Genomic DNA, 23,567 nt, shown 5'->3' on the forward strand with positions numbered 1-23,567 from the left:
ACACAGCTGGACATGAAGCACCCGGCATTTTTCAGGTATTTCATGACAAACCGTGTCCGATAACAGAGAAACTAAACAAGCTATAGTAAATATAGATAATATGAACTTCATTGAACTAATATAACATTTAGAAATTTAAGCTGAAATGTCCAGCATTTTCTCTAAAGAAAAGTTAATTTAGTTCAGGAGTTTTCAAAACTACAGGGACTACTGGGATTAAAGTTCATCAGGCAAAAATGTATTGATGGAGAGAAAAAAAAAAATTGAATAAAAAGAAATCGATCTTTAGACATACAAATCGATTTTTAGGAGTTAATATGAGAATCGATTTAGAATCAGAAAATTGATTTTTTTCAACACAGGCCTAATCCTTTACATTTAACACGCTTCAAAATTCTCCTTTGCTTTCTCTGGTGCACGTTCAGCACCATAACTGGCTCATAAAAGTATTGACGACATCTGGGATACTAATGAGGGTTAAACACCTAGTCTGAAGCATTAGTGCTAATCTCTGATCAGTTTTATTAGTACCAGCAAATGTGTCCAGACTATTTTAGCATTTCCTCGTAAAATCAATAATGAATCCTTTCTTTTTCTGCTCTTTATTGTCATAGTGGAAGCAGGTTTGTGTGGGAGAACTGCTTTTAGTTTAATTAGTTTTCAGGAGGCCGGGGAGAACCGTTCCAGCGAGGTTTAAGAGCACCAACACACGTGTCCACGTCTGGACATTCAGGAGTGTGTGTGGATGTTTTCCTCAGGAACCATTCGTCCAAACTGCTTAAAGTAACGCAGGGAAACCGGAGAGGTTCAGTCCCACGAGCTCGTCTTAGAACCTGCTCCTTGTTCTACCCCGTCATTTACCAATTGTCTGGGCTCGAGGCTTTTAGGGAAAATTGGTAAATTTGTAGTCTGCTTATAGATTAAAAACGACATAGATTTCAGTAAAACCTTGGCTAAAAGAAACCACATTAAAAAGAACAAGCTTTTTTTTAAAGACCTTTACATTAAAATAACCCCGGAGGGGGCCGTTTATAAGAAAAATGGACCAGGCTTTGTGAAGGATTCATCCCTGAGGCCGCTACATGAATTATTTGTCTAAAAGAGGTTTCAGTCTCGACTGAAGTGATGAGCTAATCTGTACATGACACAGTGTCTTCACAGTTTCCTGTCTTTGTTCAGATTTATTACATTTAATCACCTTGTTGCAGTTTCAAACAGTTTTGTCAGTCCTCCTGCTACACCACAGTTACTCACGTGTGTGAAATAAAGCTCTGTTTTTGTGTGGCAGGGCAAACGTCGGAGCCTCCCAGCAGCCTGTCCTCTCCCATCCTGGACAGCCCGCTGGACTCCCCCCTCAGCTGTGCTGACCTCACCCTGGACTCCACCGGAGAGCTCACCGTGGAGGACGTCAGGGACTTCCTAACGTACGCACACGCGTGGTTTCAAGTCTTATCCTGGCTTTTTATTATCTTTGAGGGCAAGAAGTCATATATTTCTGTCCCGTAGTACTGTGGACGAGGCGGAGAATAATCTGAAGAACATGAAAGAGGAGGAAGGACGATCGACTGGCATCCTCATCAACTGAACAGGTGAGAAACGCAGGTAACTGTAGGTAACTTAAAAAATAAGCCTCCGTTTCCTCTTCGTGGCTACGCAAACTCTGCAGTGTGAGCAGACGCGTGAGCTTGATGTTGCTCAGACACACACACCTGTTTCTAATGGAGCTCATCCAAAAATGTGCAGACTTCAAAGAGCGGTTCTGTCTGAGCGCTGCATTCCTGCGACCAGCTCCACACTGTGTCTTTGAGAAGCCTGAAAACCAATTTTTCTGACCAAACACATCCAGTGTTTGATTCTGCTCAGATAAAACATTTCATCATCATGAACTGTTTGTTTAGTTAACCCAGAGATCCTTTTGCGCAACTGTTCAACTTTCTGAGCAAGCTGCAATGAACCAACTTTCAGCGTGTCCCTCCTTACGAAACAGTTTCTGTAACTCTATGAGTTACTCCATAGATGAGCTTAGATGGCGGGGTTATCTGCAGCGCTCGGATAAGGGGGTGGAGGAGCTTTTCTTGTGGAGATATCAAATGGAGCCTACTGGATCGCAAGAGGTTATCACCAGAGCTGAAAGTCAGGGAAATAGAGAAGCTTCATATGGTTTGTAAGAAGTGTGTAATTTAGACTTTAGCTCTCTGCCTCCCTCTGGTGGTTGTACTGAAAAACACCGGTGACATCCTACAAAGACCAACACTTTACCGTATAAATAACATAATCAAAATGTATATTCTTCTATTAATAACACACAGTTTTAAAGATTCAATGTGTTCAGGATTATTTGATTAAGACAAACCCAAAAAAATGATGAATTTTCTTTTTATGTATGAAGAATGTAAAACCTGGCTGAAAGCAGGAAATGGTTAGTTTGAAAAACATGAACCTACAAATCAAACCACGAGCGTCGATCATGAGGTTGCAGTTGGGTTCACAGCAATAGTTACCCACGAATAAATGGATAGTCAAGTTATAACTCAAGATATGGGTAAAAACTTAAATTTGTTCATAGTACTGCCTCCTATTGGCCTGCAGGTTACAAATTGGGCTCTTTGAATGAACTAAAGAGTTTAATTAACTCTTTTAAATATAGCCTTCTGAAACTAGAGATACTGCTTCCAAGTATTTATATAAAGGACTGTCTCAGAAAATTAGAATATTGTGATTTTCTGTAATCCAATTACAAAAACGTAAATGTCATACATTCTGGATTCATTACAAATCAACTGAAATATTGCAAGCCTTTTAATATTGCTGATCATGGCTTACAGCTTAAGATAACTCACATATCCTATCTCAAAAAATTTGAATATTCTGGGAATCTTAAGCTGTAAGCCATAATCAGCAATATTAAAATAATAAAAGGCGTGCAATATTTCAGTTGATTTGTAATGAATCCAGAATGTATGACATTTTTGTTTTTTTAATTGTATTACAGAAAATAAAGAACTTTATCACAATATTCTAATTTTCTGAGACAGTCCTACATACATGCATGCATGCATACATGCATGCATACATGCATTCATGCATACATACATACATACAGGTTTGGTGTCTGAGTCATTCATGTTATGCTGTGTTTCACATCAGAATGGGCAGCAGTAGACGAGCTACAGCGACGCTGACCACTTTTCTGATTTGTGTCTGCTGGATTTGTTTCAGGGAGGGGCTCGGCTGGTTTTGATGGACCGGATTTCAGTGCTGGACCACAAACATCTCCCATCAGTCCACCGTGGAGCCCCCGCAGCCAGCACTCGTACCTCTTCTGTCAGCCTAGCACAAGCTGTGAGGAAAGTCCGACGTGAATCCTCCCGCTGGATGAAGACAAACAAAAACACTAAACTTTTGATCTGTATCCGCTTTGAAAACCCGCCATCGCCTCTCTGTGCGGAGATGTGGAAAGTCCAGCGAGCAGAGCCCAGCGTGGCGTGCGCTCGGCGCTGATGCTGCTGCGTTCAGCCCAGTGACTGTGGCCCAGCCCTCGGGAGGGCAGACTTCCTTTACTGTCACTTTCTTCTTTTTCTTTTTATTCTGGCTCCCACAGTTTGGTGCTACACTGCGTGAGGTTTGCGCAGAGTTGGAACTGGTGATCCAAACGCGCTTCTTGATTTCTGCTGCACACTTGTGGACGTGATGGATTCTATTCATGTCAACGTGGCATGAGTCATTCTCATGTGACTTTAAGCAAACGATGTAGTGTTGAAGGAAGAAAGAAAGACGAGCAAATGAAGTATCTTGAAAGTCGTAGCATCTTTACTACTCCTTTAGGCACCAGCAAAGACCGCTGATGGCTCGTCTGGGTGTAACAACAGCACATCACCACAAGGGTAAGAGAATCTCTGGCTGGTTTAAAAGAAAAACAGAGTACTGGAACAATGAAGGTGTTTTGTAATACAGATTGTTGCTCTATTGAATATGTTTTATATGGCTGTTTGAGAAAGTATAGATATTTTAATGACAGAGAAGAGGAAAGAATATCACACTGTGACTTAAAAGGGAACCACCACCTGGAGAGGAAGAGACAGGGTGGTACTGACATTTTTCTTTTTGTTTTTAATCCGTGCAACATGCACGGGCTGATCTCGTGCGGCAGAGCCTCAGTGTCCGCTCTGAAACCAGGCATCTTTGGGACCAGGTGGCGTGCGAGCCGCGGCAGCCCGTCTGCACAGCTTAAAGTCGTTCCATCATCATTTTCTGCTCAAGCTTGATTTTTAAAAACCCAGGATTTAATGAAAATAAACTCAGAAAAAGCAGTTTGAATGTGCAGAAAGGAGTCCCCACACGACTCCTCCCTCTCCTAGTTTCATCTTCTCACGCAGAAATCTAGACAGGACTCAGGAAAGTGTTGCAAGGTAAGAAAAGTCGGGTAGAAATGGAGCATCGTCGGCAATGTCGCCGACACGTAGAGTTTGGAACCCAGTTTTGAAGTTTTCCAGTACGGGAGTGACAGGTTTGCAGCAGGAAGCCGGCGAGAGCCTGAAAATGAGCTTATTGATCCCCACCGAAAACTTAAAAGGACCTCACTAACTAATGTAGCCTCAACAGGTAGGAATCATATTGATTTACTTTAGTGTCCACATCTTGGTGTTCGGGTGGACCTGCAGAATTAACCCTTTCATGCTACAGCCAGCACGACTTAGCTTTTTAATCCCACAACTGAGATGAATGTCTTGTTTGTCATTCAGTTTCACATGTAGAAATTTGTTAATTAAGTCATTTAGCATTCTTGGCTGATGAATTGTCAATAAAATGTATTTACTCAAAGATTTTGTACTTGTTTTGTTTGGAGGCATGATGTCATTGCATTTTCAAAAGTTGCCATAATTTCCTAAAATGACATGTTTTGGTCAAAACCCGGTCGAAAGCTCTGCTTGCCGTTCTATGTACTGCATGGTAACTAAGACCATGCTTACATCATCTTCAGGTTTTGTCATCTATCAAACCTGATTCATTGTTGACTCAGATCTGCAGCACGTCATCTGAGCCACGGATCCATTTGTGATTTAAGAGTTAATGATGCGTCAGGCTCGCCATTAGAAATTTAACAAGTTCCTCAGTACAGTGCTGCAAAATTGTGGGAACTTTTAGATTTAGAAAATGAGAATAAATTAAAGACTGAGGACTAAAATGTTTGTTGCTCCATCACCTGCACACAGATGATTTCTAGACTGCTGTGAACATCCAGCTCCATTTGACTGAATATTTGTCCTATGATAAAATTAGAAATGTTTTGTTTTAACTCTTAATTCCAGAAAAATGCCAAATACACTTTCAATTCCAAACTGGAATATTTCTTCAAGTAACTCACTTTGAAAAGATTTTTAAGGTAGTTTGGGAACAATTGGTAAAGCATCAAAAGTAACAAAGTAAAAAGAATTGATGTAACACATCAGCAGTTTACAAGAAGTCAGAGTTCTACACATGGACGAGGACCAGATGAAAATGTGATGTGACTTTTTATTTTTATATATAAAATACATAAATAAAGCATCTGCAGGTGGCATTAGGAGCTTGTGCACATATTCAAATATACACAGATGTGTGCAAGACTCACTCTCAGGCATACGGTTCACCCCCACACAAAGAAATAAAAACGATACATGCTGCAGCCAAGTGTGAATGCAACTGATGCCTGCTCGCTGCTCAGGTCACATGATCACAAGCGCTGCGGTTATTTAAGATTATACTGGTGGAACTGAGCTACCATCAGCAAAAGCACAAGTCCCTGCGCTAATGAAGACGAGTCTGATGTGATCTCCCATTAATGCGCTCTGATCCGTCCGACTAAAACGTTTAAACAGAAAAGATGTTGTGCTTTATTATCATCTCCCGAAACAAACATCCTGATAAGTCAAGTGCAGCCCGTAACAGAATCTGTGTCGGAAACATCCCAGGCTCCGATTGCACATTCAAACTTCTGTCCCGCATGTAAAACTTGCACTCAGACCTCCACAGGATTTCTTTGGACAAATAAATGCAACCATCACACTTTCTCATCGTTAAAACGATAACCGTCTGACACGAGAACCGCTTGACAGAAACGGTCTCCCATCGAGTTTCCTCTTGCGGTCGCAGCGCTCGAAAGGAAAGCAGTGACGGCACGGACCGGGGAGCAGAAGGGAAGCCTCGTGGGGAGACGCACGGGGAGACACATTCCACCAAAATATACATTTGTAAACTGACATTCTTCGGCAAAAACAATTACAGCAATGTTCTTTGTCCAGTCCCTCAATGATAAAACTAACAGAAACTGTTAAAAAAAAAGAACAAACATCAAAAGTCGCCTCTAACTGCTTCCCTTTAAGCTGCATAAATGGCACCAAGGATGGAGACTTGTTTATAGTAGTGAGGCCCGTCCACTGGAGACGTGGAGCGCAGAACACGTGAAAGCAGCAAAAAACCATGGATATGTTGGGAGACGTAGTTTCCCTTAGTTTTTATAAATTCTCTGTATGCTCCTGACTTATTTTTATGTGAAAAGATGATTCTCTTCTCTCTTTCAGCAGATATATTTAGGCCTGCGAGATGGTATATTGCTGCAGTCAGTCAGCATTTATCAGCTGGTGAGTCTGTCCGGATTAAGATCTAAGAGCTGGATGGGACAGAGGGACAGATTCTCAGGCGACGCAGGGCTAAGCTTAGACATCCTTATCTTTTTGGCAGCAAATTGATATGACGTGTGCGTGCGTGTGATTTGCAGAGTTTGGACTAAGAAGGCGGAGTCTTGAAGGCGCCCCAGGCGTGGAAGCAGCGGGTGAAGCAGTGAGGCTCGTTTCCCTTCCTCACCAGACGCAGCTTCCTGGGCTGTTCGGTCTCTTTAGAGCGAACGTGCTGGATGTAAACCTGGACGGGGAGGAGGAGGACACGGGTTGGTACAGCGGGGGAGATAAACACAGGTCTACCTAAACCAGGGGTCGGCAACCCAAAATGTTGAAAGAGAATGTTGAACAAAAAACAAATATGTCTGGAGCCGCAAAAAAGTCTTGTATAAGCCTTAGAATGAAGGCAAATGGCAAACGGTCGAGAAAAAAGTCGAAATGTCGAGATCAATGTTGAAGTACAATGTCGAGAAAAAAGTCGAAATGTCGAGAAAAAAGTCGAAAAGTCGAGAAAAAAGTCGAAATGTCGAGATTAATGTTGAAGTACAATGTCGAGAAAAAAGTCGAAATGTCGAGAAAAAAGTCGAAAAGTCGAAATGACGAGAAAGGTCGAGAAAAAAGTCGAAAAGTCGAAATGACGAGAAAAGTCGAAATGACGAGAAAAGTTTAAATGTCAAGATTTTAAAAAAAAAGGGAAAAAAAAAGAGAAAAAGAGAAAAAAGAAAAGCAAAAAAAGAAGAAAAAAAAAAAAAGGTCAAACATTTTTGAAAAAGCTCCAAGGAGCCACTAGGGCGGCTCTAGAGCCGCGGGTTGCCGACCTCTGACCTAAACTGATGTTTCTGCTGTTCACCTGGCAGGCTTTAAGGCTGAGTTTGATCTCCACCTGGCTGGTCTGGGTGCCGACCCACATATACACCTGAGAGAGGGAGGAAAATAAAAACTGAATCACACGACAGGACATCACACGACCCGTCAGCCCGCCGTCACAGACACACTCCGTCACCTCTTTGCCGTTGTCCAGCAGCATGATGTCATCGTCGGCCAAGTCGTCCTGACAGAAGTCCGAGCACTTCTCCGACACGGAGAAATATCCCTTCTCGTTGGAGCACCTGAGGGACGAGTGGGAAAGGTTACGGATGTCCAGACAGCTGCCGGAGCGTCTGAGGCGTGAGGATGTGATGAAGCTCTCACCTGAAGAGCCGAGCGTGCTTCATGTAATCTGCATCTTCATCGTACTGTTTCTGGGAGCCAATCCCCACCCAGAAGAAGTTCTCCGGCTCCTCCCCCTCATTAATTACCTGAGAGACATTTTAATGATGCGACAAGTTAAGGCTGAATTATGGTTCTGCGTCAAAACGACGCCGTGCCTACGGCGTGTGGTTTTTGTACACGCAGAGGACACGCCGTCACATGCGCCGTCACTGACGTGCACCTCCCGAAAATTGTAACTACGCGTCGAGGAGACGCCGACCACACGCAGACCGAGAGGGCTGTGATTGGTTCGTTTGAAAGCGAAGCATTTCCGGTTTCCGGTTTGAATCAGTAGTGAACTTCCAGGGCTTTTTTCTTCGTTTATATGTGATTTTTTTTGTTTTTGTTTTTTGCACAATAGTTGTCCTTATTTCTTTGATTTACTGTGACCGGAAAAAGTCGGATAAACCATTCAGAAAAAGATCGCTAACTAGTGGCCGCGGGGGGTACTGCACAGCGACCAAATGGAGAGACGGAGAACTCTGAACGATTCGTGACGGCGTCACGGGTGCGCCGTGTGCTCTGCGTGTGTGTGACGCAGAACCATACCCGCACCTTTACGCTACACGCACAAACTCCTGGAGCTTTGGAGGGAAAATCCTCCTCAAAAAGGACCCGATGAGGCAAACTGGCAACCATACTCACATACCGGTATTCTGGACATGCTCAAAATTAAATACATATTGGGAAGATGTGTTTGTGGCCCTTTCAGTAGAATTTAATCAAGATCTCATAAAAGATCCGACGGTGGCAACACTAGGTGTGATACCAGAAGGAATTGAGGGTAGAGGTAAAACATATCTCTTACAGATATTACTGACAACAGCAATTAAGTGCATCACTATTAAGTGGTTAAAATCTGACCCCAACATACAACATGTGGACTGAAAAAGTATGGGGAAATCTTTCAGATGGAGCAGATAACATACTCTCTTAGACTCCAGAAAAGTGTTTTTCTTAAAAGGTGGAGCCCTGCCATGTTTCTGTTAACGCAGTGAATGGACTCTTCTACACATTCTAAGTAATACACAAGACACACTCATGCACACGCACACACACACACACACACACACACACACACACACACACACACACACACACACACACTCTAATACCCTCACCCACCCCATCCTTTTTTTTTTAATTTATTTTTTCATATTTATTATTTTTATATACTTTGCTTATTTATTTATTTTTATTTTCCTCTCCTTCTGTGTCTCGCTCTTATCTTTATTGCTTTGCTAATTAAATGGTGCAAACTAGTATTTGGGTACAGATGGAATAAATGTAAAAAGGTAGATGATTTGTATGTAAAGGAATGTACAAGTTGCTGATACTGAAATAAAAACTAAGTTAAAAAAAAAAAAAGGGCCTGATGAGAAGTTTCAGTTCAACGGTTAAACTGGTGGCGGTGAAGTCTCACCTGTTTGCTGTACGTGTCATCAAACATGGAGTTCATGACGTCCTCGGCCAGCTTGGCCTCGTCGGGGTCGGCGGCGCGGCCCACCCAGCTGTAAACGATGCCCTGATTGTCCGTGCTCTCAAACGGTACCTGCGGGAAACGCAAAGCATCGTTCAGCCCCGACAAGTCTGAGTCGTCACAGATCGGCTTTACTGGCACCGTTTCAGGTATCCAAACCTTGAGTATGAAGCAGAACTCTGAGTTGAGGTTTCCTGAATCCGTAGCGATCTGGATGGTCCTGAGGCAGAAGATGCAGGATGAGCCAACACTCAGACATTCGGGGCAGCAGAGATCAGTAGGAGCGTACCTGGTGCAGAGCGCGCTGCCGTTGGTTCGGATCTGGTAGAGCGACGGCTGGGCCGAGTCCGACTTCAGCTTCCGCTTCCCCTTGTGGATGATGAACTTCCTCTTGAAATGCGACAGGAACTTGAGGTTTTCCTGCTGCTGGGTCATCCGGACCACCTGAAGGGCAAAGCAGACGTCAGCTCAGCACAGCCCGACACAGAGAAGATTCCAGAAGCTGAACAGAAAAAAATGTCTCTTTGCCTTCAGTTTTCCAGGGAAAAGACTCTCGAACTTCTTCTGCAGGGAGAAGGTGAAGGTGAGCCAGCCCATGTTGGAGGCCTGCCTGCCCTGCCAGAAATACACCACACACTGGAAATCCTCCTCGGGCTGTTTGTCGTCCTCCTCGTCATCACCTCCTCCTCCTCCCCCTGCTCCTGCTCCTCCTCCTCCTCTTCCTCCTCTGCCACCTTCACCCTCTTTCTTCTCCTTCTTCTCGTCGTCATCGTCCTCATACTCCACTGGCACCCAGTATCTAAAAGATTTGAGTAAAAAAAACAAAACAGCTTGGACTATGACGCGGTACTTAACTGCCTCTTAATTCCAGATGTCAGGTACAGAAACAGATGTGCACCTGCAGAGGAAGACGTAGCAGTCCTGCGTGAAGAAGTGTCCAAACTCCTCTTCGGGCAAGCGGGCAAACTTCTTTCCCTCCAGCACGAATCCTTCCATGCCATCCAGGTCCTCGTTCCACTCCTCCGTCAGCTGCTCGGCCTACGCACGCAAGAAGAGGAGTGTTTTAGTGGCGCACTTAACCCGGTCAAAATAATCCAGGATGGGAATGGCGGCGGTACCTCAGTGAGGGGCATGGCCGGCTGCCTGGGGAGGAAGAGCGCCGTCAGGTCGGCTTTCATCTGGTCTTTCTGCTCCGCATCCTTCTTCACCTGTGAGAGAGAACACAGATCAACGTCACACAAATGTGTATTTCTACAAGCTACAGGCCAGTTAATAATGGCGCCATTATCCTTTAATGCCTTTTCTGACTTTAATTGATTATAATAATACTGCAGTTATCTCAGACATAGCTAGAAGGTTGAAGAAAACAAAACAAAAAAAAAGTAATCATGTTGTATTTTCCTCAAAACACTGGGTTTTCAGGTTGGTGGGAAAGCTTTCTTCTGGTTTTTTTTGTAGGTAAACCTTGAAAACATAGCATTGATTACTCATAAAAAAGGTATTGTGTGCATTCAAGAGCAATTAGCTCCGCCCATCGGCATGACTCCACGAGTTGGACCAATCAGAAAACACTTGAGCCTGCTCTTATAACTTTATTACTCCGACTCTCACTCACCTTGCCCTGCAGGTTATCGGTCTGTTGCACCGTCTCGGCAGCTCTGGTGTAGTCCACCTTCAGTACGTCATCCCAGTTCTTAAACTTGGATTTGAACACCTGAGGATGAAGGGAAAAGGTTGAATACGGGGGTTTCACGGCTGCAGCTGCAGAGCCGTGTTTCGCTGGGAAAGGTTACCTGGCTCTCCGTCCCCTCCAGGTTGCGGGTGACGCAGGCGTGTTTGGGCCGGTGCAGCATGGAGCAGATCTCCTGGCCCAGTTTCAAGGCTGCAGCTCGGACGAGACGGGGGGACTTCTTCCCGATCCAGATGAAGACGTCCGACCAGCAGTCCAGCAGGTAAACGCCTTTGGTGTCCAACAGAGACTGCAGCTGTGGAGAGAGAGGAAAGAGAGACGGTGATGCAGACGGACACAAACACACAGCTGCTTTCTCCTGTTCTGATGATCAAACATACCAGTCTGAGCTCCGGCAGGGTGTCCAGCTTGACCTTGTGGTCTTTGTGCTCGACCGACAGCTTGTAGTTAATCTGAGGCAGCTCAAGGTAGCCGAGACCCAGGCCCACCTACACGAGTACGAAACAGATTTCCTGTTTAGAAGCGCCACATGTTCCTGGGTGTCAGTCGCTCGGATGCCTCACTGCAAAAACTCAAAATCTTACCAGGAATATTTGTCTTATTTCTAGTTAAAATGTCTCATTTTTTGTCAAAAATCTCATTACACTTAAAACAATTTTCACATGTTTCAAGTAAAATTTCACTTGAAATAAGTAGGAAAATCTGCCAGTGGGACAAGATTTATCTTCTCATTACAAGCAAAAAAATCTTGTTCCACTGGCAGATTTTTCTACTTATTGTTTTTTTTTTTTCTACTTATTTTAAGTGAAAATTGTTGTTTTTTTCAGTGATGAGTCTTGTTTTAAGTGAGATTAATGAGATTTTTTTGACAGAAAATGAGACATTTTAACTAGAAATAAGACAAATATTCTTGTTAAGATTTTGAGTTTTTGCATTGCGTATTTTAATAGCAAGTCCCTGCAACTGGGCCAGCATCCATTTAGTCTCTCCTAAAGTCTGCTCTACACCTTCTGTTGCCTTTTTACTGCCAAAAACATCCAGTTATTCATGGCAAGTCTTTCAGATCCCACAAAAGGTTAAAGTAAATGATGCATACCGGCAATTCCTGCATAGTTTAAATATGTAATCCACTACAAAGTAATTTAGAGAAACCCTTACTTTGTAAAGCTTGGGTCTGACGGGGGAGAAATCGTCGGGTACGTGCTTCCTGATCTCCTCCGGTTGTCCTCCCAGCACCTCCCAGAAGCCCGGAGGCTCCTGGTTCTGACCCAGGGTTACAAGCTCTGCCTTCCCTTTACGCTCATTCTTATTGATCTTTTCAGCAAATAACCTGGAGGATAACAAGATCAAATATAAAAACTGTTGTTTCACTGCGTTTATGGATGGTATAAACTTTAACAAGTAGTTTTCTAACACAGACAGGAAGTGGTCTGGTGTGTTACCTGGCCTTCGTCGTGCCTGCCAGAGTGGCGTTGGCTCCTCTCCAGATGAAGATTTCCAACCCTGTATCCAGCAGGAACACGTAGCTGCCAGAAAACAAGTCACATTGTTTGGACACCATGAGTTCAGTGATTTAGGAAGAGAGAGAGGAAGATAAGGAAGTAAAGTCAGACTCACCGGGGGTCGAGGGAGGAGGCCTTGACGGGAACAGACTCCAGTCTGATGTTTTTCTTGCCGTAGACTCTGTAAAATCTGATAAACACGGGAGAGAATTAAAACGGGATAAAGATGTTTTCACACCAGACAAACAGCAATCTGCCAAACGGATCAAGAAACTGACACAACAAGCCTGACAGATACTAGACACTACAGACACTAACTACATTCCCCAAGACTGAAGGAGTAAAGCTCAACACAGTTCAGCCTACCTGACAGGGTAATTTGTGTCTTCCACAGTGTAAAATCCACTGGCTGTTCCTCCCTCGATGTAGGAAATCTCATTATTAAATACCTGCACACAAGAGAAAAACTGTCAACAGTCCGAAGCAGCTCACTCAGTCACAAGATAACAAGTTAAGGTTGTATGAAATGTATTTTAACATGAGAACCGCCGAGGCGGTCTCGTGGCCGGTTTGGGGTTTTATCATGTGAATAACTTTAAAAACAAAAGCTACAGGTCTGTGGCTCCTTGACTTTTCCTAAACATGTGCTTTTTATATTTTCTGAAGTCTTGAGCATATTAAAATAAAATACACACGAGTTCTGAACTCTTATTCCTCCATCAGCCTTTTGCATTTACTGCTACATTAGAGATTGTTACATTTAGTTTTTGCAGGATGTGAAATGATGTGCCAGGTGAATTAAGCTTCTACGTACGGCGCTGAACTCTTCGCTCTCGTCTCCCATCTCTTCCCGGATCGTCCTGCACTCCGCTCCCAGGCAGTTTCGGAGGTTGACAGCGTGAATGGCGGAGCCAGCTTTCTTGTCGAGAGTGGCCTCCTGACCGATCCAGTAGTAGATCTCCCAGTTTAATGCTCCGTTATCATCCAGGAACGTCTAACCGCGTGAAAGACGGACACGGATGGAATCGTGAAGGAAAAATATACAAGTATACCAACGATTGTATATACAAATAAACGTGCATCCTGTGACAGATTGGAGGCGGTACCTTGAGGATGATGTAACAGTCAGCTTCATAGAACTTGCCATGGAAAGTTTCATCCACCTGCACAGGAATGAAGTTCTCTATCTGCCACACTGCTACACCCGGCACCTGCAGAAGACAACACGCCACTTCAAGAGATCTGAACATAACCTTGCAGTAACCTGGTAGGTTTCATGACAAAAACAAACAAAACAAACAGGTTGCAGAGAGGAACATGTTCTCATCACTTGTAAACTAACATCTTCTGAAGCAGTAGCGTCTGGAACAGACACATTACCTGTCCCACGTCCTCCATGTAGAACTCAGAGTAATCCAGCTGAGGTTTCTCTAGACTCTTGTCCCATCGGCGAATTTTTAAATCTCCATATTTTAAGTCTCCGTTCTCCTGCAAAACAAGCAGATTTCTTTGTGATTTCTTCTACCTGAAAAAACATTTCCATGTTTTGCTGCAATTTTTTCAAATCAATATAAAATGCTTTCATTTTTCAAGGAAAAAAAAACAAAAAACAGAATTCCTTTCAAAGCCAGGTCTCCTGTAACAGGCTGGGCAGTCACTGACAGGTCAGCCCATCCTGATTATGGTACTTTTACAGATTTACAAAGATGCTCAACCTTCCTGAGAGAGAAATCATCCAGTTCTGTGTCAAACTAGAACGTATTATGGTCAAAGATGACGGCTGGTGACCAGTGTTGCACACACCTCTAACTGTGTTTGGCATGAACGCCCCAGTGTGTTGCTCACACGTGATCACAGCTGTGTGATCCCTCTCCATTGGTGCTGCACTAACACGTCTACATTTTATTGCCACCTTTGAGCCATCGGACAAGTGTCTGGGACAAACTTAGAAGTGTAGGAAAGTCTCAACCGTGCTTTTGTTGCTAATTTAGTTTTGCTCTTGGTGGAAAAGATCTGCTGTTGCTTGGCCTCTGCCGTGGCGTCCACCGGAGCTCAGTGAGCCGGATCCCTGGCTGCACAGGAGATGTGAGTCATTGATGTGAAGTGACGCACAGCAATGGTTTTACATCACCATGACAACCAGGACAGAAGTCCACAGTTAGTTCTGCTGTTCTTCTCTGGTAGCGGGGATAGGAGGCTGCAAGAGTCAGTGACTCAGAGCTCAGTCAAATATTTCTTCAGATTAAATTAAAACTGGTATTTTACTGCTTGAATGAATAAAAATAAAAAGTCCAGGCATTTAGCTTAAACCCAGACTCCTTTTCTTTAGAAGTGAAGTCTCAGAACTTTATAAACACATCTTACATGATTCCTTTTATCGTTTAATTACCTCCATGTTCTTCTTCTCTTGTGCAACGTCACTCATGCCCTTCAGGACCTGCTTTGCTTGATCGTCCTGAGAACAATCCTTCCTCCTCCTTAACCTCATCTTCCTCGCCAAGTGATCTCTGGGGCTGGCTCCTGCACACAGACACACATGTAAAGTGCAACTTGCATTACACCCAAAGTACACACTTACAGAAGTTGTACTTAAGGTAAAAAAAAAGGTTGTTTTTATAAATAAATTCCCCAACACACGGCTCACCTCCCCCTGCAGCCGCCACAGTAGCAGGCGACGCTCCGGCCAGGCGCAGCTGGTTCTGGAGGGAGAAGTCGATGTTGTACCACTCGGCTCCTCGGTCCACTGGCTTTGGAGGCATCACCAGGTTTGGGTTCTCACGTACATCCAATACCTACAGGGGGGAATCAAAGAGTTCCCCGGTGTCATTTTTCTCTCTAAACATCTTTTTAAAGAGAATTTTAATTCTAGACATGTACTTGGTTCAAAAATAACTGTTTAATTATAATAGGACTAAAAGGTTTTTCCCCCTCGTACAGAACCCTGATTCTAAAAATGTTACACCACCATGTAAACTTCAAAATAACAAAAAAAAGAAGGCGCCAGTTTAAAAATCTAAAAAAACAAAAAACATTCATTTATTTACAACAGAATATAGAGAACACCAGGAAGAATATCTTGTAATTAATTAAAGTTAGTTGGCAACATGTCAGCAACATAATCAAGACAAAAAGCCTCTCAGGGAAGCGGTTTCTGAGAGGTAAAGACGGGCTGAGTTCTGCTGATCTGCAAGCAGAGAGGAAGTCATCTGTAAACACGACCCAGGAACACAGTCGTCTTCACTAAACCACAGCTCAGTTACAACAGACCCTACAGTTCAGAAATGTCTCTCTTTAATTATTATAAGAATGTTACTCACTTTTCAACACTTTTTTTTGGTGTATTTTAACAAAATATGGGTTTATGAGATTTGCAAATCAGTTTCATTACATAACTCAAATATGACTATTATTACACATCTTCTTGTTAATGTTATAGTGGTGGTTTTTATATTCAAAGAATATTTCACTTTCTTCAGTTACGGTGAAGGTTTCATCAAAGTTCCACTAATTTTCATTAATAGCCAAGGAATGAAACCTTCATTAATTTAGCAGTACACTGATCTAACCAAAGTTCTGCTCCTGAAAGTTCCTGAAACTTGTTCTACGAGTCGTTCTGCGTGTCGTACCTCCAGGTCTGTGAGGAAGTGAATGGCCTCGGGCAGAGTCACCAGGCGGTTTTTATTCAGGACGAGCTTCTTGAGTTTGCCACACCTGAACGACAACAGAAACCCCACAAGTTCAGCGACTGTTGTTTCATTTTCAGGTGAGGACAAAATGTGTCATCGATAGTGACTCTTCAGCAGGGGAAAAAAAAGAATCTGTCTCTCACCTGCAGAGTCCCTCTGGAATTAGTTCCAGGTTGTTATTTGCAGCCATGAACTCGGTGAGGCTGGCGAGTTTGCCCACGCCTGGTGGAACCCCATCAAAGTCCAGTTTGTTAGAATTGACATACAGTTTCTTTAATTTGGACAGCTTGCAGATGGCAGACTGGTTGGAGACACAAAAGCAGTAATTAAAAGTTGTATGTTGTTCTGTTTTCACTTCAGCTACATCATCTCACAAACATGTAAGCTACAAATAAGCAGTAATAATAATAATAATAATAATTAAAGCTGCAAACAGCAATGAACGGGCCCTCACGCATGCAATTTTCACCAATAAAGGTCAAGGACTCAAAACCATGTTCTATGACACCACCCACGACTCTTATGTCAAACCATTCAATGGTTATGGCAGAAAAAAGGAACTATCAAATATCGACCAATCAAAAGAAGGGGCGGGGCTAATTTGCACCAATTATGATCAAGGACTCAAAACCGAGTCCGATGACACCGCCCACGACTCCTTATGTCAAACCATTCAAAAGTTATGGCTGAAAGTAGGAACTATCAAATATGGACCAATCAGATGAAGGGGGGGCGCGCTTTTTGGCGTCTATCATCGCCACGGTAACGCTTTTGACTGAGAAAAAAAATGTGCATTTGTGATGCACATTTTGATGTATAACACACCTGGGTTACGGTCGGGCCGTATTAACGGCAGAAGAAGTGGCATAAATTGCGCCAAAATGACACGATTAATTCAAAATGGCCGACTTCCTGTTCGGTTTCGGTTCGGTTTTCTTTAAGTTGGGCCATGATACAGGTGTGTACCGATTTTTGTGCATGTACGTCAAACCGTATTAGGCACAAAGTTTTCTAGGGGGCGCTGTTGAGCCATTAGGCCACGCCCATTAATGCAAATCATTAAATAGCAAATTTTTCGCCAGGCCTGGCTTGTGTGCAAAATTTGGTGACTTTTGGGGCACGTTTAGGGGGGCAAAAAGGCCCTCCTTTCGTCGGAAGAAAAATGATAAAAATAAAAACGAGGATAACAACAATTCCTACAGATACAATAGGGCCTTCGCACTGTAAGTGCTCGGGCCTTAATAATCAGAATAATAATAATAAAGGCCTGATGAGGCGTCTGCGTGGGTCTTACAGGCAGTGAGGTGAGCTGGTTGCGACTCAGGTTAAGTGTTTCCAGCTGAGTCCATTGATCGATGCACAGGGACAGTTCAGAAATCTGATTACTGCTCAGGTTGAGTCTCTTCAGACTCCCGAGGGAATAGAGGCACTCCGGCACCCGAGTAAGGTCATTACATGAAAGATCGACATCTGGGGGAGAGAGAGAGAAGAGGAAAAAAGATGATGATGATGGGAAAACAGGAAAAATTAAACCGATAATTCCGGGTGGCAGACAGTGGGATGTGTGTTGAGGGTTACCGGCTAAAAGCGTCAGTCCCTCCAGGCTGGTCGGCATGTTGCTCTGGGTCCTCTGGGTGTTCCTCAGGTGAAGGGTCTGCAGCGCTACCATGGCTGGAAGCTGGCTGCTCAGATGCACACAACAGTCAGAGCATGTTAGGATCTGTGTTTGATTTCAGATGTTTGTACGAAGGTGCAAAGAGGTTAACAGGAAAGTAACGGTGAGTGTGTTTACCGCAGCTGGGCATGCATCAGGGGGTTGTTGTTGAGAATGAGAGTCTGCAGGTGCACCAGGCGTCTCATCTGAGGCGGGAGGCTGTCCAGCTTGTTGTCGCTCAGGTCCAGATACAGCAGGTCTGTCAGGTTGATGAACAGCTGGTTGGGGATGGAATCGATGCCGTTGTGGCTCAGATTCAGGACCAGCATGTTCCTGCTGTTCTCCAGTTCCCGGGGGATCTCTGTCAGCTGATTGTAGCTCAGATCCTGAGTGGAAAGAAGGTAAATACAATCAAACAGGTGGTTTTCAGTTAAAATCACCATCTGAAGACATTTTCATAAATATCACATCTATATATTTGACAATAAGGCAAATCTTTCAAGTGTGTGTGCTGATCATTTACCAGCACAGACAGGTCATCAAGCAGAAAGATGTCATCTGGGACTCCAGAGTTTTTCAGGTTGTTGGCTCTGGCTACCACCGCCTGCAAACATGATCACACTCTTTAGTACACAAACACAACACTTCCATCGGCACAAAAGGGAATAATAGCCGACTATTGACTGCATGTGTGTCAGTTACCCGCAGGTTTGGTAAGCTGGAAAGCTCTCCATGTAAGGTGGTCAGACTGTTGTGACTCACTGAAAGATGTTCCTAAAAATGGAGAAAAATTATTGGTCTTAATCTAATACAGTCCACAAACAATAAAAAAAAAAAAACTATCAAATGAACACAAGTTTTCCACTTAAATGCATAATAAACATAGGTCACTCCTTCCTTTAAAACACTGACTCTTTCCACCATCCAGTTCTTTATCTTCCATTATTTAAAGCAGCACAAAGGATCTTTTGCACTTGATTGTTCTTAACTCATTATCTTTTCCATCCTTTTTTACTTGGAGGCTTCTATACGCTGCAACATTTCTACAGTTGATCATTATATTGTCCAACTTAACTCTACCTAAACTACGTAGCAATACCACTTCTGACCACAGGTTGTGTTGAAAAAAACAGTGTTGACAATACATGGACAATGAGTGGGAACAGTTCAGCAGGCCTCATCTGTACCACCAGAGGTGCAGGGGGGCTGACGCATGAACCTTCTTCTAATATTCTTCCTCTATCTGTTAAAAAATTGGCATTTGATCCATACAATAGCTTTAACATCGAGCATGACGTCAAGAATATTATTTCCAGACATTTCCATGTATGATGAGTCTTAGACTATGATGGATGTAGTAATGAAGTACAGGTAACCCCAGTTTCCCAAGAAAAAGAACCACACTTTTATGTGTGCTTAAAATATGTCAAAGAAAGAAGCAGTAAAAGAGGAGAAAAGAGGCAAATCTCATCTCATTTCATGTTCAATTATAATTGGCTAATCAGCACACCAAAACCCAGAACAATTATCTTGAGCAACCTTTAATTGAAAAATCCCAAATCCTTAATTTCAAACCTGAAAGGTAGCAGCACACCTAATTTGTCTTAAATGTTAACAAACAGCCGAGTGGAGTGTGTTAGCTGCACAAGACAGCGGCAGCTCTCAAACACCTGCTGCACCATCTCCTCACAGCATCCCATACAGGAAGTAGTTCTGGGGGGAGATATTACAACTGCAGGGGTGTTTCATGTCACTAAAACTATAGTACTTGTTTACAGTCAGAAAGCCCGGTTCATCCCCAGATACAACACTTCTTCTGCATTACTATTCATTTTTTTAATAATAAATGATTTATTCAAGTTGAGACTGCACTTTTCCCCCCAAGTAAATGAAATCAAAAACAGGATATGGTACTCAACACAATCTGAGATTTTATTTTCCGCCCATACCACCAAGCCCAGCTTTCACAATGGTCAATTTTTATCTGCAAAGTCCTGCTGTACAAACAGACAATAGTCACCTCGGAAACGGTGCCCACAGTAGCTCTTTGGGCTTTTATGCATTACAGTCTCGTAAAGAAAACAAATGTAGTTGTTGCGTGTTTTCTTTATAAGACAGTTTCCTTTGTTGAGCCAACGTTACTTAAGTTCATTTGTGCCAATAGCCGGGATGGGAGACCTAAAAGTAATCAAACATTCCATCAAATTAAATCAAAGTTGATATTTCAAAATGAAAAAGCTTTTGTGTTGCCTGCATCACTCAGATCAAAGCTCAGATGTCACCAAACAGAATTATCTGACTGGAGACAGGATCCACTCAGGGCAGATGTCCATTTCCACCCACTTACATCATACTGCAAACTGTGATAAGCTAAACTTGTTACAGCAAGTCTGCTCGCACTTATCGTGATTTCTCTGTGACCTTCAAATGTTTACTAGAAGGGCTGCATTATCGTCCCATCAGAGAGAGTGAAGGCAAAAGCATGACAGTTGTTAATCCAGTGACCGTAGAAAGAGTATGCACATCTGACTACTAATATGAACTAAATGTACCCAAATATTTATTATATTAGTTTACTGGAATACAATGTCATGGTATTACTAACTACTAATTGTTCAATACAAATTAAAAGGAATATGTTTTTTGTTTTCCCATTTACCTGTACGGGATATGCAGGTCATCTACAAGAATGATTAAACGAGAGTCTCACTAGTTTTGGAAATCACATAACACACAAAAAACTGGCGCAGAGGATCCTGGAGAAGCCGGACTCCTCTGGAGTCCAGATGGTTTCAAGGGGGCTTTAGCAAGCCAAGAACATGTCATTAAAAAGGAACATAATGCATTTGTTAATATTTTTTTTTCTCAAAATGAGATCATCTTGAATAGCCTAATGTGTGGACTTTATTAGAGACAATGCTAAAATAAATCAGTTTTTTATGAAGCAGCATCTTTATCTAGGATCTATAGTCAAGCTGACTGCCTCAGTAAAGGAAGGTTGTCTGATTCGTTTTGTTTTTTTAATGACAAATGTAACTTAACTTTGACATCAGACAGAAAAAACCCTCTTCATCACCAGCACCAGTGATAAGTCCACCGTCCAGCCCAGGCAGACACAGGAAGAGCATAAGAACTGAACACAGAGGCTCAAGCCGACCAGCACGTTTCAGCCAGGAACCTTCTGTCTGTGAGGCCACAGCGCTGACCAGCGCACTGCTTTACTGCCCGCAGATGAACTAATGCCATGCATTCATTTCTCCATGTAAACATCAGCTAGTGAGGAAATCAGCTCAATTGTCTTACCAACTTCTGGAGGGAGGCCAGCTCCTCTGGGAGGTAACAAAGTCCGGTTCTGTTCAGCTTCAGCCATCGAAGGCTGCTCATACACTTGACATGCTCAGGGAAATACCCTCCCTGCAAAGACAGACGCAGGAGAATATGAAAACAATACTGTGGAATTTGCTTCTAAAATGTCCCACATTTTTAAATTCTGCATGAAAGAGCTTTTTAGATACTTGAGAGAAAATTCTACATCTACTACAACAACAAAAATGAAATGTTCAGCACTGCTTAATAGCTATAAATACTGACAAACTGAATTTCTATCTTGAGAAAACAGAAAGAGCTATAAATATACTCAAGCTCTGTACAAGTTTGGTCAACTATGATATCAAGTCTATTTTTAAATTATTGTTGAGAATGAAGATTAAAGTGAAAAACTACAGAGATTTATGACAGAGCATATATGTAAACCATAACAGGCTGAAGATTGATGTGCGACATCAGGTACAGACTCACTATGAGATAAAGAAGTTGTTTAGGCAGCATTTTTTTTAAATAGCTTTTATAATGATACTGCAGGTCTATTATTAGAGTGCACGCAGACAAAAAGTAATTTACCAGATGTGGAGCCAAATTCTGGGATCCAACAGAATCAGTGACCCAGTTGTGGTTTAACTTAGTGCATTTTTTTTATACTAAAATGTTTGCATAAGTGTTGCATTTGCATTGGTGTTGAAAACATGGAGGTACCACAAGTACTGGTATTAATTCAAATTGTATATCTGTATAATCAGGGTAATTGGTCAATTGTGTCCCTCAGCAGGAAGAAATTCCTAGGTTATAATTTATTTATTTTGTCTGCGGGACACCTAAATGCAACAGAGCAGGATTTTCGCCATGACAAACATATTATTTAAAAAACCCAAACAAAAAAAAGTGGATAAATCATGATAAAAACATGATATGGCTGATAAGCTGAGATGACTGAACTGACTCTGTGAGGGTCACAACATTCGCCGCTACACCGGTGTCGCGTCTCCCTGGGTTCCCAACACAACACAGTTGTCAGAACCTACTAGAATCATGACAACACTGAGTTTCTACAATCATCAAAAATAAATAAATATATCTAGACATTTTTTTTAATGAACAAGAAGGAAAAAACGTGTAGTGGAACTTCCTCTTGCCCTCCTTATTTGAGTGAACGATGACATCAGTCCTGACTCATACCTTGTGCTTTTGACCAGACAAAGTTAGCAGAAGTGAAGCTAAGCTGGCCAAGCTACGAGATACTGGAAGTATTTACACACCCCAAATTATACTGATAATAATCTTACAGTCCCCAGTGTTAAATAAACACCCCCAGCAGAGGCCTTTGACAACATTTATGGTACAGGCCGGTCCTGGCTGCCACTTTCTGACTACTGGCTAACGCCCAGCGCCCGCAGCTGCGATGCTGTTATTCACCGCTCTAGTGCTGGAAACTAAGTGAGTCTCAGGCAGGATATGGATAATTTTGGCAGCGGCTACGAATACGCAGTTAGGAAACGGGTGAAAAAGGTTTATAAATCCTTACTTTGAAGTCGTTTCCACTGAGATCGACCCCCCTGATGAAGGGAAGGACTCCGGTGGCAGCCATTTCTGACCAGTTGTGTCAGCTGCTCCGCTGACAGCGCTGTGCAGGAGACGGAGCTTCTTCTTCGTTTGTTTCCAACACCGACCAGCCACCGCCCTCTCGAGCTCACTACCGCCTCCTCTAGGTAGATTTGTGTCTTAATTATTCAAACAAAAAAAGATTGCTTCAATCAAAAAATATATTTTCAATTTAAAAAAAATTCACTTCAATCAAAAAAAAATGATTTGAATCAAAGAAAAAAAGTGTTTGAATGCAAAAAAATATTTGAGACTCAAACAATGCATTTGAATACTGTTTTTCTTTGATTGGAAATGTTTTCTTTGATAGAAGTGAAGTTTTTTTGTTTGAAGCAACTTTTTTGATTGAAGTAGTGTTTTTTTGTGTTTGGGCCATATTATGGGTAGGACATTTGTGTCTTTATGATTTAATCAAAAAAGAAGTTGCTTCAAAAAGAAAAAAAATATTTTCAATGAAAAAAAATCACTTCAATAAAAAAAAAATTTCAATCAAAGAAAAAAGTGTTTGAATGCAAAGACATATTTGAGACCCAAAAAATTGCATTTGGACAATTTTTTGGGGGTATTTTTAAAAAATCTCTTCCTCAGCAGTTCATTTCGTGTCAGGAATCAGTGGCGCGCCCTCTGGCGGCCATAATGTATTACCGCACACGCTGAGCGCCTGTCAGTGTGAAGCAGAAGGACGTTTAGAGACAAAATAATTGTTGTTTTTT

At 42.5% G+C, this 23,567-nt stretch overlaps 2 protein-coding genes across 2 annotated transcripts in view; one reads left to right on the forward strand and one right to left on the reverse strand.

Annotated features, from left to right (window-relative positions):
• Positions 1-4,821, forward strand: part of llgl1 (LLGL scribble cell polarity complex component 1) — a 40,861-nt gene extending 36,040 nt beyond the window's left edge. Inside the window, exons 22-24 of the mRNA XM_061711342.1 lie at positions 1,289-1,424; positions 1,507-1,589; positions 3,220-4,821. Of these exons, the coding sequence (XP_061567326.1) occupies positions 1,289-1,424; positions 1,507-1,585 (215 nt within the window). The 3' untranslated portion in view covers positions 1,586-1,589; positions 3,220-4,821. The remainder of the gene's footprint in view (positions 1-1,288; positions 1,425-1,506; positions 1,590-3,219) is intronic.
• A 685-nt stretch (positions 4,822-5,506) lies between these two features.
• Positions 5,507-22,886, reverse strand: flii (FLII actin remodeling protein). Its single transcript, XM_061711400.1, has 31 exons — positions 22,778-22,886; positions 21,223-21,333; positions 18,622-18,693; positions 18,443-18,523; positions 18,058-18,305; positions 17,844-17,947; positions 17,560-17,735; positions 16,409-16,566; positions 16,206-16,290; positions 15,224-15,371; positions 14,969-15,099; positions 13,960-14,067; positions 13,686-13,790; positions 13,394-13,573; positions 12,946-13,028; positions 12,695-12,769; positions 12,520-12,603; positions 12,236-12,407; positions 11,458-11,565; positions 11,181-11,372; positions 11,003-11,101; positions 10,506-10,595; positions 10,286-10,425; positions 9,916-10,186; positions 9,677-9,831; positions 9,547-9,607; positions 9,331-9,459; positions 7,848-7,954; positions 7,660-7,765; positions 7,507-7,572; positions 5,507-6,900 (listed from the first exon to the last, which is right to left on the reverse strand). The coding sequence occupies exons 1-31, from the start codon at positions 22,838-22,840 to the stop codon at positions 6,766-6,768; spliced, it is 3,843 nt and encodes a 1,280-aa protein (XP_061567384.1). The 5' UTR covers positions 22,841-22,886; the 3' UTR covers positions 5,507-6,765.
• Positions 22,887-23,567: the final 681 nt, after the last annotated feature.

The sequence above is a fragment of the Cololabis saira genome, chromosome 21, assembly GCF_033807715.1.
Source record: "Cololabis saira isolate AMF1-May2022 chromosome 21, fColSai1.1, whole genome shotgun sequence".
Classification (NCBI taxonomy): Eukaryota; Metazoa; Chordata; class Actinopteri; order Beloniformes; family Belonidae; genus Cololabis; species Cololabis saira.

Coding starts and splice junctions, on each gene's coding strand:
- flii (XM_061711400.1), bottom strand. CDS start 22,840: ATGGCTGCCACCGGAGTCCTTCCCTTCATCAGGGGGGTCGATCTCAGT. Junction 15,100..15,223: donor TGTGGCGGCTGCAGGGGGAG/GTGAGCCGTGTG, acceptor GTCTGTGTGCAG/GAGCCAGCCCCAGAGATCAC. Junction 10,596..11,002: donor CCGATAACCTGCAGGGCAAG/GTGAGTGAGAGT, acceptor TCTCTCTCACAG/GTGAAGAAGGATGCGGAGCA.